Source organism: Corella eumyota, chromosome 5, assembly GCF_963082875.1.
Source record: "Corella eumyota chromosome 5, kaCorEumy4.1, whole genome shotgun sequence".
NCBI lineage: Eukaryota > Metazoa > Chordata > Ascidiacea > Phlebobranchia > Corellidae > Corella > Corella eumyota.
The window spans coordinates 13921092-13933985 of record NC_137494.1 but is presented as its reverse complement, the minus strand read 5'-3'; the positions used below and the strand labels follow the sequence as shown (position 1 = coordinate 13933985).

Sequence of the window (12894 nt, the reverse complement as noted above, 5' to 3'; positions counted from 1 at the left end):
TTGACAACTCTGTTTAGTAACGTTCTACGTCACAAAAAAATTTGACGTGTTTTCAAAAATTTGCAGCAGCTTGTAAAGAAGAACGCAATACAACTTTAAGGGGGTAAAAGAATATAGATAAAATGGCAGAACAAGATCAGTATCTTACTAGTCCAAGTTCTGTATCTTCTGAATTTACTTTCGTACCTTCGCAAAGCCCGTCTTGTAAGTTTTATGTGTTTAAATTCTATAAAAAAATTAGTATAATCTAAAGTAAATTTTTTCCTTTTTTATACTGATTCGTAGATCAAGTCCAGTCTGCAAGTATATAATTTTTTCTTTGTTTTATGTTGTAATATTTTTAAAAATAAAAACCAAATGTGTCAATGTCTGAGTGTGTTTTTTTTCCTTTTTTTTTGTATATAAATATATTTATCCTCGATGTGGGAATTTCAAATGCACGACCTACAGACCTAAACATAAAGTAACATCAGTTACTCGGACCCAGTCTTGAGTTGCTTTCAGCAGTTTGGGATATTATAGATTATAATTGCCAAATAGTTATGCTGCTAATTAAGCGCTGGCTCAGCAGGAGTTCATACTGTTTATAGTGCCTTACTCAAGGGTGCTACAGTATGAGAGCAGTGGGGATTGAACCCACAACATCATGTTGTGTAGCAAGTGTTCTGAGTATTAAAACTAAATCATATTTTAAATCTCTAGACACTGCTTCTGAAAAGTACAACCCTCACAACATGATTTCATCCACAACGGGAGAGGTCAGCCTGGATCTTATGGATCAATCTTTTTCCGGGAACCTGTCTTCAGCTCCTCCTACTTCTTCCAAGGATGCAGGAGAGGGAAGTTTTGGGACACTGATAAGGAAGAGAGGTAATTTTTCAATCTGAATAGTAAGGCAGCGTGCACGCAAAAGATTTTTTCGTTTAAAAAAATACACGCTTGAAATTAACGTTTTGCAAGTCTGGTGTCAAAAAAATTCGCGTAAATACACTAAAATTAATCACGCGAGCATCCAAAGACCGATAATTTTGATATGGTGTCATTTTTTACACTTGCACGCATGACATCTCGTCAAAAACTGCCCTACTTTTCAGACTGTGTAATTTTAGAATTATTTTTAATAATATATTGCTACATTTATTTTATTATATAATTAGTTGGTTGCAGGCATTATAGAATGCATTTTAAAAATAAAAGTATATTTCACGATTGCTTAACCGTTGAAAAAATACATTTGTCTGTCATTTCTTGATTAAATTGCGATTACTAAATGATCCTAAATTTGTTTTTGGTGAACTTTGTTGCAGGTCAAGAGTGGCTTCATATATCAGGTTAAAATAATTAATTTTGTGGGTGTTTTATTACATGGTGGTGTTTATTTCAAATAAAATTAAAAACAATTAAAAATTAATGTTTTTTTTTATATGCAATAAATTTTTTTTTTTTATTAAATTTAGAATGGAGATATAATTTAAGGTGCTTATAGAATGTTATAAGGGGTATGGCTGGGGTACAAAGTGAAATATTTAATAATTTTTGTTTAATTATTATTGTTAGTGAAACTTTTTAGGATCTATAAAATATGCATGCAGTTTCTTTATATTTTTTTGTATATATCTTTATCCTCGATGTGAGAACAGCGAATGCGAGACTTAAACATAGAGTAACATCAGTTTCTCAGACCCGGTCTCGAGTTGCCTGTGGCAGTTTGGGATATTATAGATTATAATTGCTTGATGATTATGCTGCTTATTGAGTGCTGGCTCAGCAGGAGCTCATACCGTTTATAGCACCTTACTCAAGGCTGTTAAAGCAAAAGAGCAGTGGGGATGGAACCCAGGACCTTATGTGTGGTGTAGCAAAAAAGTTAACATTATTGATAATAAATCATAATTTCTAAAAACTTTTTTTCTCCAAGGTTATGGATGGTTGTTGGAAACGGAGGACTTTAACGAAGATGACAAAGAGGACCCGCCACTTTTGGAGGAGCTCGATATCGATCTTAAAGATATTTATTATAAAATTAGGTAAATACATTCAAAACAATCGAATTTTTTTGTATATAAATACAAAAAAAATATTCATCTAAATTTTTTAACTTTTAAAGATGTGTATTATTACCAATTCCTTCTCTTGGATATAATCGACAAATAGTTCGAGATAATCCAGACTTCTGGGGGCCCCTAGTGGTTGTTTTGTTGTTTGCAGTTGTGTCGTTGTACGGTCAATTCAAGGTAACAATCATTTTTTCATTTTTTTCATTGTAACTTTTATTTTTTTTAACTTGTTTATTTTTTTAGGTTGTTTCTTGGATTTTAACCTTATGGGTGTTTGGTTCTTTTATGATATTCTTGCTGGCTCGAGTTTTAGGGGGCGAGGTGGGGTATTCTCAGTGTTTAGGGGTGATAGGATATTCCCTTTTACCCCTTATTATCACTGCAGCTATTTTTACCCTACTGGGTCATGCTGGGGTTATTGCATTTTGTGTAAGGGTAAGTAAAATTAAAATTTTTTTTAATCAATTTTTTTTTTTTTACTTATTTTTTATTTTTAGATGTTTGGTATTTTTTGGGCATCGTATAGCGCCGCGTCATTAATAGTCAGCGAATCTTATAAAGAAAAAAAACCTTTACTTATTTACCCGATATTCCTTTTGTATATTTATTTCTTTTCCTTATATTCGGGCGTTTAAAAAAATATTTTCTGTTTTTATTTTTATTTGTTTTTTGTTGCTTTTTTTAAAATTATTTAATAGAAAATTGTAGATAAAAGAATATAACTTAAACATTCATGGACTAGATTTTAATTTTAATATCTTAACTATATAATAGTTAAAATTAAAAAAAAAACTTTATTATTTTTTCAAATAAAAAAAAATTTTTTTTCAAAATTACACAATTTGTTTTGCTTTTATGTTTTAACTTCTATTTATTATTATACTAAATCCTATTTTTCTTTTTGTTTTTAAACCGTATTTAGCATGCACATAGAAATAGTATAAATAAAATTTATTTGCTTATTATGTTTGGTTGAATAAATAAAAAAAATCTAAACAACAAATTAATAACTTTAATCTTTTCACAGTATTTTAAAATATTTAAATACTTTTATTGCACAAGTTGATCTATGTAACATAAAAAGAACACATGGTACTATAGTTTACAAAATTAATAAATCTTTTTAGATTTTGTAAAAGTCAGCCAAATTTATTAATTTATTTTTTAATCTTTGACTATTTACATAAAATATACATAAATATTGTTAAACAAATTATTCAACCTCTGATAAAAAATGGACTTCAGTCATTCTAATTTACATTTTACAGTAGCTATTTACATTAACTTGAAAAAATAAATTTAATAATTTAAAAGTTGGAGGATTTAAGTTAGAACCGAGGTCTCTGTCACTCCATCGAGTGTTAGTTTTTTATCAGATGTCTCTGTTTCGTTTAATTCCAGTTCTTCCTCGAACATCTTCTGAAGCAAAACTTCGATATTTTTGTGGCCTTATTAAAAAGTAAAATTGTTGTTAAGCAAAAATATTAAATGATTATTTCCAAATAATGTTAGATTTTGCTATAATTTTTACTTAATATTATAAGCGAGGTGTACCAAACTTTTTTATTGATTTGAAAATGCTTAAATCCAATTTTCTTTACTATTGCTGATGTTTTTTTAAACTTAATTTGAGTTTTGTAAAAAAAATATTTATTAAAAATGCCTTATTAAAGAATGCAATCAAAAGTAAGCAGTGGTAATCGAACCCAGAACCTTAGACTTATAATCTTTGTTACCTTGATTAATTTTAAACAAATGTTTTGGTTTGCTGGTTGGTCCATCGTGTCTTTGTTCACAATAAACATCATTTTCACCATCGTCATTTTCGTTTAATATTCTTGTTCGATCGTGGTTGAAATCCATTACATTACTAAATTACAAAAGTTTTAAAATTTCAAATTTTTTTGCTATTTTATTAAATTTTTAAATTTTAGCTCTAAACAATTTTCTTTTTAAAGTAAATTGTAAAAAAGGCATAAGAAAGCATTCTTAATTTGTTATAAAATATTTTGCTTTTAATAACAAACAATTCGTCTTTATTTAAAATATATAACATTTGTTTTTATATTTATTTGTTAACCCCATTTGATTATTACACTAAGCTTGTAGCATCACTATTTTAAACATTTTTCAGGAATTTTTGTTGTATTTTTTTAAACATGTTTTCCAAACCAATTTACAATTTGAAAAACAAATTTTTGTTTAGTGCTTTTATTATTTTACATTTTCCCCTTTTTAACTATTACATTTAATTTTGTAAAAGTAAATTTTTAACATTTTTAAGAACTGCTTATTTTTATTGTATGTTTTTTTAAACCATTTCACCAATTTATTTGCATATAAGATGAAATCTATTTTATTGCATTACAGATACTAATCTAAAATTAACTTAAATTTTAACTATTTCCAGATCGAAAAATATTAAAAATTTTAATTAAAATTGTGTAAACTTACTCATGGGCATTAAGACCAAGTTTATGAATTGTTTTTTCAACCCTGTCTTCGATTGTTGATTTTGATAATTTATATTCAAGGATAAAAGCTTCCAGAACAAAAGCAACAATAATACTAAAATGTGAGATTTTTAGAAGTTCAGTAAAAAAATTTCGGTAGATTTAAAATATTAAAATTAAACAAAGTAAAGCAATATTTATTTTTATCCTCAATGTGGGAAGGCCAATTTTATGACCTAAACATAGAGTAACATCAGTTACCCAGACTCAAGTTGCCTTTGGCAGTTTAAATTATTATAGATTATCATTGTCCGATAATTATACTGCTGATTAAGTGTTGTCTTAGCAGAATTTCATACTGTTTATAGCGCCTTACTCACTCAAGACCACTACAACATGAAAGTAGTGGGGATCGAACCCAACACCACATGTTTTTAAAGCGTTTTAACCACTACACCATGATGCCATATATATTCTAAGTTATATTATTATTTCAACACTTAAAATAATATTTTAAATTTATTTTTCAAGATAAAGAGATACTTACTTCATAATTAGAATAACGACAGTCAGATGAAACAGCATAAAATAAACCTTGGCACCATTATTTGTCACTTTAGAGAACCCAATCGCAATAAGTAAGCCGTGTTAAGGTAAATAAAGATGCTTATTTTTTAATTTATTTATCCCCAATATAAGAAACTTTAAGGCATCTCATATAGTAACGTTTGTTACCCCAACCCAACCTTAAGTTAACTTTGATAGTTTGTTAACTATAATAATCAATCTGTTAATTAGGCCATATGTTGTTCAAAACGCTTTATCAAAGGGTGCTACAGTATGAAAGCAATGGGTATCAAACCCAGAACCTCATGTTGTAAAGCCAAGTGTTTTAACCCACAACTGTTCTATAAATATTTAAAGAAAAAAAATTAACTAATTTATTATCCCAAAAAAAACTGCAAATATTAAGTTAAAAAGGATATCATGCCATTGGTTAACAACTGTTAGCTCAACTAGAGTAACCATCGAATGTAAAATATCGTTAAAGTTATTGTTACAATATCCCATCCTTACAAACTCTGTGCCTTTTAATAAAGGGTTGTTGCAATATATTGCAACAGAATGGTCGTAACTGTCAACATATTCTACTTTACCGGCAAAGCTCTCCATACCAACTATAGCAAATGAATAGTAAAGCATCTGAAAATATTTTTATTTCATGATAGGCTATATAAAAAATTTAACACCTTAACCACAATGTTTTATTGCATTGACTTTGTGTTAAGTTTTTTACTTGTTAATATTTATCCTTGATGTAGAAAGGTTGACTTTACAGTCCAAATATAGGGAACATTTGTTACCTTAACCTAGTCTCTTTGCCAGTTTGAGATACTATTGATTATAGTTGGCAGCGTGGTGTAGCGGTAAAAACACTTGCTACACCACATGAGGTCGTGGTTCAATTCCTACTGCTCTCATGCTGTAGTGCCTTTGAGTAAGGCGCTATAAACGATATGAGCTCCCGCTAAGCCAACACCTAATCAGCAGCTTAATTATTGGGTATTAATAATCTATAATATCCCAAACTGTCACAGGCAACTCAAGACTTAGTCGGGGTAATAGTTGTTACACTATGTTTAGGTCGTTCAGTCAACTTTTCACATCAAGGATAAATTTATACACAAAAAATGCCTGGTAATGAAACTGCAAAACCTTAATTTTAACAAATTTTATTACCAGTAAAACAACCCCATATGTTAACAGAGAGGGGGCGATGTTCACCATTGTGAGAATAATAACTCGGAATCTGTCGATGTTTCCAACAATTCTGACAACTCTGAGACAACGCATTACCAACAGGAAGTCTAATGCCTCTCTGGGGAAACCAGAAACTTAAAAAAGGAAGATTTTTGGATTATTTTTACTGTTTTTAAAAGTGTTTTTTAATGTTTTTTGAAAGTCAAACTTAAAATGACCTTGGGCTAGTAATTAAACAATTAAAAAAACAAAATATACAAATAATAAAAAACAAAAACAGAACACTTGTGAGGTTGTGGGTTCAATCCCCACTGCTCTCATGCTATAAACGCATAAACTCCTGCTAAGCAAGCACCTAATTAGCAGCTTTATAATTGGGCAATTATATTCTATAATATTTCAAAGTGCCACAGGCAACTCGAGACTGGGTCGGGGTAACGAATGTTACTCAATGATTAGGTTGTGTATTCGACCATCCCACATCAAGGATAAAGATATATACAAAAATAGAACTTACGTTCATCCAAACTGGCCTCAACAATGGTTGCAATAAAGGCAGAAAGTATAATAATGAAGTCAAACCTAAATCATAAATCTATAAATAACGAAGCTTAGTGAACAATATATATACTTGTATGTATGCCTATTTTATAAGCCCACAAAATAAATAAAATTGCCGTTTGTGATGTATGGATAAATTATTGCAGACAAAATTAGTTAAGAGTTGCAACCATATTACAACAAGTAAAATGCCAACCTTAGGGCAGGCTATCCACTAGTGGTTTATAAATTATTAAAAAGTTTAAATCAAAAAGTTGATAAAAAATTTTGATTTAAAAACGTGATAAAAATAAATCAAAAAAATCTTGAATGTTTATAATTCACTTTTTTTATACTTACCAGTTCCAGAGTCTGTCAAAACTAAAATACTCTCTTGGTCCATAAGCATAAATTTTAAGCAAAATTTCAAGGATAAAAATACTTAGAAAGAACCATTCCGTATCTTCATAGTTCAAGGCAATACAGAAAGCATTTGCTATGATAAGGATATCAAAAAATAACACAAAATACCTAAAAAAATATTGTTGGTTAGTTATAGCCTACAATAAATTTTTAATAATTTTTAATATACAATAAGTATTTGTTAATAATAAAAAACCAGCAGCAGGAAGTAATCGTAAGAACATTCGGCTTCACTACATGAGGTTCTGGGTTTGATCCCCACTACTCCCATGCTGTAGCGCTCTTTAGTAAGGTGCTATAAACGTTATTAACTTCTACTAAGCCAACACTTATTCACCAGTGTAAATATTAAGAAATTATAATATCAAACTGCCAGAGTCAACTTGAAACTGGGTCGGGGCAACTGATGTTACTCTATGTTTAGGTCGTTAGGACGACCTTGCCGCATTAAGGATAAATAAATTTAAAAAATAGTTATATTTTCATCTTACTTGTGCATGACAACCTTTCTAATAAACTTGCTAACTGTAGATTTGTAAACATTTGGAAAATATTGATCAAAAATATTAAGAGACGTTCCGTCTTCAACAACATAAACGTTTAGGAGGTTGGCCACTTGAAGGAAGTGTTCCTTAGTGATCCTCTTCTTGGAGTCAATTAAGATTTCATCTTCTGTTCCATCTTCATTCGTAGTGAGGACCTCCCAGAAAAGTTGGATCTAAAAAAAATTTTTTTTCAATCTATATTAGATGACAATTTGTACATATGCTTAAAAAGCTTTAAAAAATTTAAAAAGCTTTAAAAAAAGAAGTTGTGGGTTCAATTCCCACTGCTCACATGCTGTAGCACCCTTGAGTAAGGCGCTTTAAACGGCATGAACTCCTGCTGAGCCAGCACTTAATCAGCAGCATAATTACCAGGCAATTATAATCTATAATATCCTAAACTGCCACAGGCAACTCGAGACTGGGTCAGAGTAACTGATGTTACTCTATGTTTAAGTCACGCATTCAACCTTTCCACTTTGAGGATAAAGATAAATACAAAAAAAATGTTTAAGGTATACAACAACACAAGATTACAATACCTTGGCTCTTGATGGTGAATAAGTTAATTTCTTTAGAACACTCATCCAAGTTTTATTAGTTACCCCTTCTACTTCGTCTTCATATTCTGGAGCTTCTTTTAACAAGTTGAAAGCTTTTTCTAATTTTTCTCTTTTCCATAAAACTGAAGTTCTTATCTCAGTCTGAAGAAAATGTCAAAAATTTATTATATTTTTAAGTATTTATTTAATTATACCTAATGTAAGAAGGCTGACTGTACAGGCTAATCATAGAGTATAATTATTACCCCAACCTAGTCTCAAGTTAACTTTTTCCAAAGTTCAGTTTGGATTACTATCAATTTTAAATGCCTGATAATTATGTTGGCAATTGATTTTTGGTACAGCAGAAGTTTAAAGCATTTACATACAAAATATTTTAGTTAAGATTGGACCAAGAGTAGTAAGGGCAAGCAATTTTTAATTGCTTCTAAAAACTACAAACTATAAAATGGCATAGTCATTTGATGTCAATTTTTTACCCGTGCTATTTTGGCAAATTAAAATTTTTTTTTTGTATATATCTTTATGCTCGATGTGGGAAAGTCAAATGCGCGACTTAAACTTAGAGTAACATCAGTTACTCCGACCCAGTCTCGAGTTGCCTGTGGCAGTTTGGGATATTATAGATTATAATTGCCCGGTAATTATGCTGCTGATTAAGTGCTGGCTCAGCAGGAGTTTATACCGTTTATAGCGCCTTACTCAAGGGCGCTACAGCATGCAATCTGTGGGGATTGAACCCACGACCTCATGTGTGGTGTACCAAGAGTTCTTACCACTACACCATGCTGCCGGTTAATTGTAAGAGTCTTGCATAAGGAACTGTGGGGATTAAACTATGAACTTCTAGTCCAAATATGACATAATGTTATTCAATACACTATATTTAAATACAGATTATTATTTTACAAACCTTTAAATGAGAGCGGTAACTATTGTAAATAACAGCTAAGAATAGGTTCATGAAAATGTAAGTGTTTATAATGATGTATCCTATGAAGAACAAGGCAAACCAAGAGCTGCTATCATAAGCTGGCATCCTAAAAAAATTAATAATGACATATTTTTAAAATTACTATTTTTTAAATGCTACCTACACTAATTAAATATTTAGTTAAAAAACAAAAAGGTAATATTAAAATATTATTGACCATTAAACCTTAAAATAACTTCTTATTACTGGCAAAAAAAGCACTATAAATTCATTTCATTTTTTTCAAAGATAAGTTTACAATTAGGCTGAAAATAATAAATAATTAACCAATATTACAAAAAATAAAACTTACATGACATCAGGGCTGTTAGCTGTAGTGACTAGCACATAAAGATCAAAAAAAGATTGAAAATATTCTGTAAAATAAGGGCTACCATCTCGATATACCAATTTCCTAAACTCAAATAATTTAAAAGCAAGTAAAGTAAAAAGAGCGATGCTGAAAAAGAATAGGATTAGAACATTGAGGATTTCTGGAATAGTATTGCGGATATTTCTGAATGCTCTTCGTACCTAGAACATAAAAAACATTAAAATATTAAATTTCTAAATAAGAAAAACAACTACAACATAAATATTTACAATTATTAAAAGCTAAAAAAAGGTGCCATAATATAATTTTAAACATTTTAATTTTATTACATTTTAAATAAACTGCAGCATACTAAAGTGGTAAGAAATCCTGGCTTTTCTACATAAGCCCATGGGTTCGATTCCTACTGCTTTCATGCTGTAGCACTCTTGAGTAGGGTGCTATAAACGGTATAAACTTCTACTGAGCCAATAACTATTAAGCGGTATAAATTTCAGGCAATTATAATCTATAATATTCCAAACTTCTATAGACAACTTGAGACTGGGTCGGAGTAACTGATGTTACTTTATTACAATTAATAAAATTTAAAAAAAAAGAATTCACCTGTCTACTTTCATTCATGTTAATAATAAAGAAAGGCCTCAACATCCTGGATACTCTTAATGCATGTATACTAGCTGGACTGTTTATCATACCAATGTATATGATCATGTCGATAAACGTTAACTGTAGAAAGAATAGTTTTATTCTAGTATTTGTTTATCCTTGATGTTGGAAGGTCAGTTTTACAGCCTAATTTTAGAGTATTTCAGTACCTAGCTTAATCTAAAATACTATTTGATAGTTTTTTATATTTTGTAACTTCGTTATTTTTTAATTTTTACAAGTCGATAGCCCGCCCTACAGTCAGAAATTTAATTGTCGTAATAGGGTTGCAAATTTTAAAACTTGTGTACCACAAATGGCAGTTTTTTATTTTGTAGACCTGTAAATGGGACATTATATTTTATCCACTAAGCTTTATTATATATAGCTGTTTTCCCTTTGATTAGATATGTGCCATTAAAACCTTATTTTTGCTAACAGTGGGGCTCAAACTAAAGACCTCACGCTAAGTACATACAAGTTACTCTCACAATAAATTTAACTTTGTACTCACCAAAATACTAACTCCAATGACGATATTTTTTGGGTCTTTAATAAGAGCTTGTTGAGGAACAAATTGGTATAATTGATACATCCTAAACATTATAACTCCAAGGCATAATAACTCGATAAGCATGGTCCCCTTATAATACAAAAATAAATTTATTTAAGTTTTAGAAATATGTTAATTAAATTGTGGCTGTAATAGGGTGTAATATTTAGCTATGTCTTCTTTTAAAGCATAAAATTAGTTTTGTTATTATTTACAGTTTATATTAGTTGAGGTCCTGGGTTCGATCCTCACTGCTTTCATGCTGCAGTGTCTTATTTACACTAAAAACGAGTAAAACTTTTGTTAAGTTAAAAACCAATTGGCAGATTAATTAATTATAAGGTAATCTTAATTAATAATATCCTAAGCTGCTCAGGGTAACAATTGTTACTCTATGTTAAGGTCTTGAGGACACCTTCCTAAATCAAGGATAAATAAATCCTCCCAAACAACGGCAGCATGGTGTAGTGGTGAGAACACTTGCTACACCACCATAAGGTCGTGGATTCAATCCCCACTGCTCTCATGCTGTAGCGCCCTTGAATTAGGTGCTATAAATGGTATGAACTCCTGCTGAGCCAGCAGCTGCTAAGGGCAACTCGAGACTGGGTCGGAGTAACTAATGTTACTCTATGTTCAGGTCGTGCATTCGACCTTCCCACATCGAGGATAAAGATATATACAAAAAAAACTTAATCATTGTTGTTATTTGTTGTATAGCTTATATAATTATGGAACTAATATACCCAGTAAGGCACTGCCAACCCCGGCACCGCAGGATCTTCAAAAAGAGCCAAAAAAATAAGCAACCACATAAAAAACAAAGTCACATATTTTAAAACTGGGTAGGAGTAACGCTTGTAGTTTAAAAGAGAAGTTTCGTCCGTTCTATATTCAAGAGTTCGACCATAACATGCGTCTTCAATATAGCTGGCGGCTAGAAAAAGTGTAATTTCCTGAAAATAAAGGTAAATTTTGATTTTTGGGGGTTCGCTTGTGTTAGTTTTGGGGTGAATATTGTTTTTGTTTTAGGGGTTATGTTTTGTTAAGCACGTGTTGTTTGTTTACGTTCTTGCGCATGGGTAATCAAGCATTAATGTCACGTGATATTTTATTTTTTAACTAAAAAACCTTATTTTAAATAAAAATATTTATAGAAAATTATAAAATTTTAGAAAACTTTTTAAAATATTTTGCCTTTAAACAACGTTGTTACTAAAAGGCAGTGGGAATTGAACCAAGGACTGTCTGTTTTACTGTTATAACGTTTAAAGCATCAATTTAACAAATAAAAATATTCATATTGGTTTACCTCTTTTCCTAACTTTCCACTGCGATTCGTATATTCGGGAAATTTAAAAATTTTTTGAGTAAATTTGTTATTGTTTGATGAACTATTGGTTTGTGTCTCAACGAACGAATCTTCGAATCCGTTTTTCGGGGGTGACGTAATCGGTGATGACGTCAGATTAGACTGAGGTGGTGGAGTTACGCCGTTAGCGGGCAAAATGTCGAATACGTCACTGTTAAAATTGTCTTCAAATGAAACATTGTATTGTGCTCGATTTATTTGTTCCAAATTTGTTTCATTTGTGTTAACAACAACAGGTAAGTTTGTTTGAACCGTTGCTGTTTCTTCGTTACTTAATAAATCCATTTTTTAAGTCCCTTTAAATTTTTTGCTAAGGTTTAACACAATTCAACTGTTTTTTTGCCAATGTCAGGCTCTAACCTAGCACCTAAAACTTTTAAAAAGGTCACTTTTTTATTTTTAACACCCTTAAAACTTTAAAAAATGCACTCTTTTAATTTTGAAATATATTTTTTTTCTGTGACCTTAGTTGCTTATGTAGTTCATTATAACCGGTTAAACTAAGGTTATAACATAAGCATAGTAGCGATATCGCTAACTGCATTAAGTAAACAAAATGCTGGTCACGTGACTATAAATCATTTACTATTTGCTGCAATAACATACTGGGTATGATGTTGTTTAAAAAAGGGTTACGATTTGTGATAATGCTTTTGTGTTGTCGGTTTTCGT

The 12894-nt window shown here is 30.4% G+C and overlaps 2 protein-coding genes across 3 annotated transcripts; one reads left to right on the top strand and one right to left on the bottom strand.

The window, feature by feature from the left end:
• Positions 1-41: 41 nt before the first annotated feature.
• On the top strand, positions 42-3016 carry LOC145752177 (protein YIPF4-like). 2 transcript variants are annotated; one of them, XM_082568402.1, is made up of 7 exons: positions 42-204; positions 703-870; positions 1308-1331; positions 1919-2027; positions 2108-2234; positions 2301-2492; positions 2555-3016. In XM_082568402.1, the coding sequence occupies exons 1-7, from the start codon at positions 123-125 to the stop codon at positions 2690-2692; spliced, it is 840 nt and encodes a 279-aa protein (XP_082424528.1). In that variant the 5' UTR covers positions 42-122; the 3' UTR covers positions 2693-3016. The 2 variants fall into 2 exon arrangements, with proteins under 2 accessions (XP_082424528.1, XP_082424529.1); XM_082568403.1 differs by lacking the exon at positions 1308-1331.
• Positions 3017-3380: 364 nt separating this feature from the next.
• LOC145753545 (two pore calcium channel protein 1-like) lies at positions 3381-12507 on the bottom strand. Its single transcript, XM_082569949.1, has 16 exons — positions 12163-12507; positions 11597-11806; positions 10812-10940; positions 10256-10378; positions 9629-9849; positions 9256-9382; positions 8322-8483; positions 7726-7952; positions 7172-7342; positions 6789-6853; positions 6251-6405; positions 5497-5713; positions 5058-5148; positions 4512-4625; positions 3794-3927; positions 3381-3505 (listed from the first exon to the last, which is right to left on the bottom strand). Exons 1-16 carry the CDS (start codon positions 12505-12507, stop codon positions 3381-3383), a joined length of 2616 nt encoding a protein of 871 aa, XP_082426075.1.
• Between the last annotated feature and the right edge of the window lie 387 nt (positions 12508-12894).

What these genes read in the sequence shown, in the direction of transcription:
- LOC145752177 (XM_082568402.1), top strand. Translation starts at nt 123, where the DNA reads ATGGCAGAACAAGATCAGTATCTTACTAGTCCAAGTTCTGTATCTTCT. An exon ending in AGAGTGGCTTCATATATCAG is followed by an intron (nt 1,332 to 1,918) that starts GTTAAAATAATT and finishes TTTTTCTCCAAG; the next exon opens with GTTATGGATGGTTGTTGGAA. An exon ending in CGTTGTACGGTCAATTCAAG is followed by an intron (nt 2,235 to 2,300) that starts GTAACAATCATT and finishes TTATTTTTTTAG; the next exon opens with GTTGTTTCTTGGATTTTAAC.
- LOC145753545 (XM_082569949.1), bottom strand. Translation starts at nt 12,507, where the DNA reads ATGGATTTATTAAGTAACGAAGAAACAGCAACGGTTCAAACAAACTTA. An exon ending in GTTACCGCTCTCATTTAAAG is followed by an intron (nt 8,484 to 9,255) that starts GTTTGTAAAATA and finishes CATTTTCTTCAG; the next exon opens with ACTGAGATAAGAACTTCAGT. An exon ending in CTTGGTCTTAATGCCCATGA is followed by an intron (nt 3,928 to 4,511) that starts GTAAGTTTACAC and finishes TTTGTAATTTAG; the next exon opens with TAATGTAATGGATTTCAACC.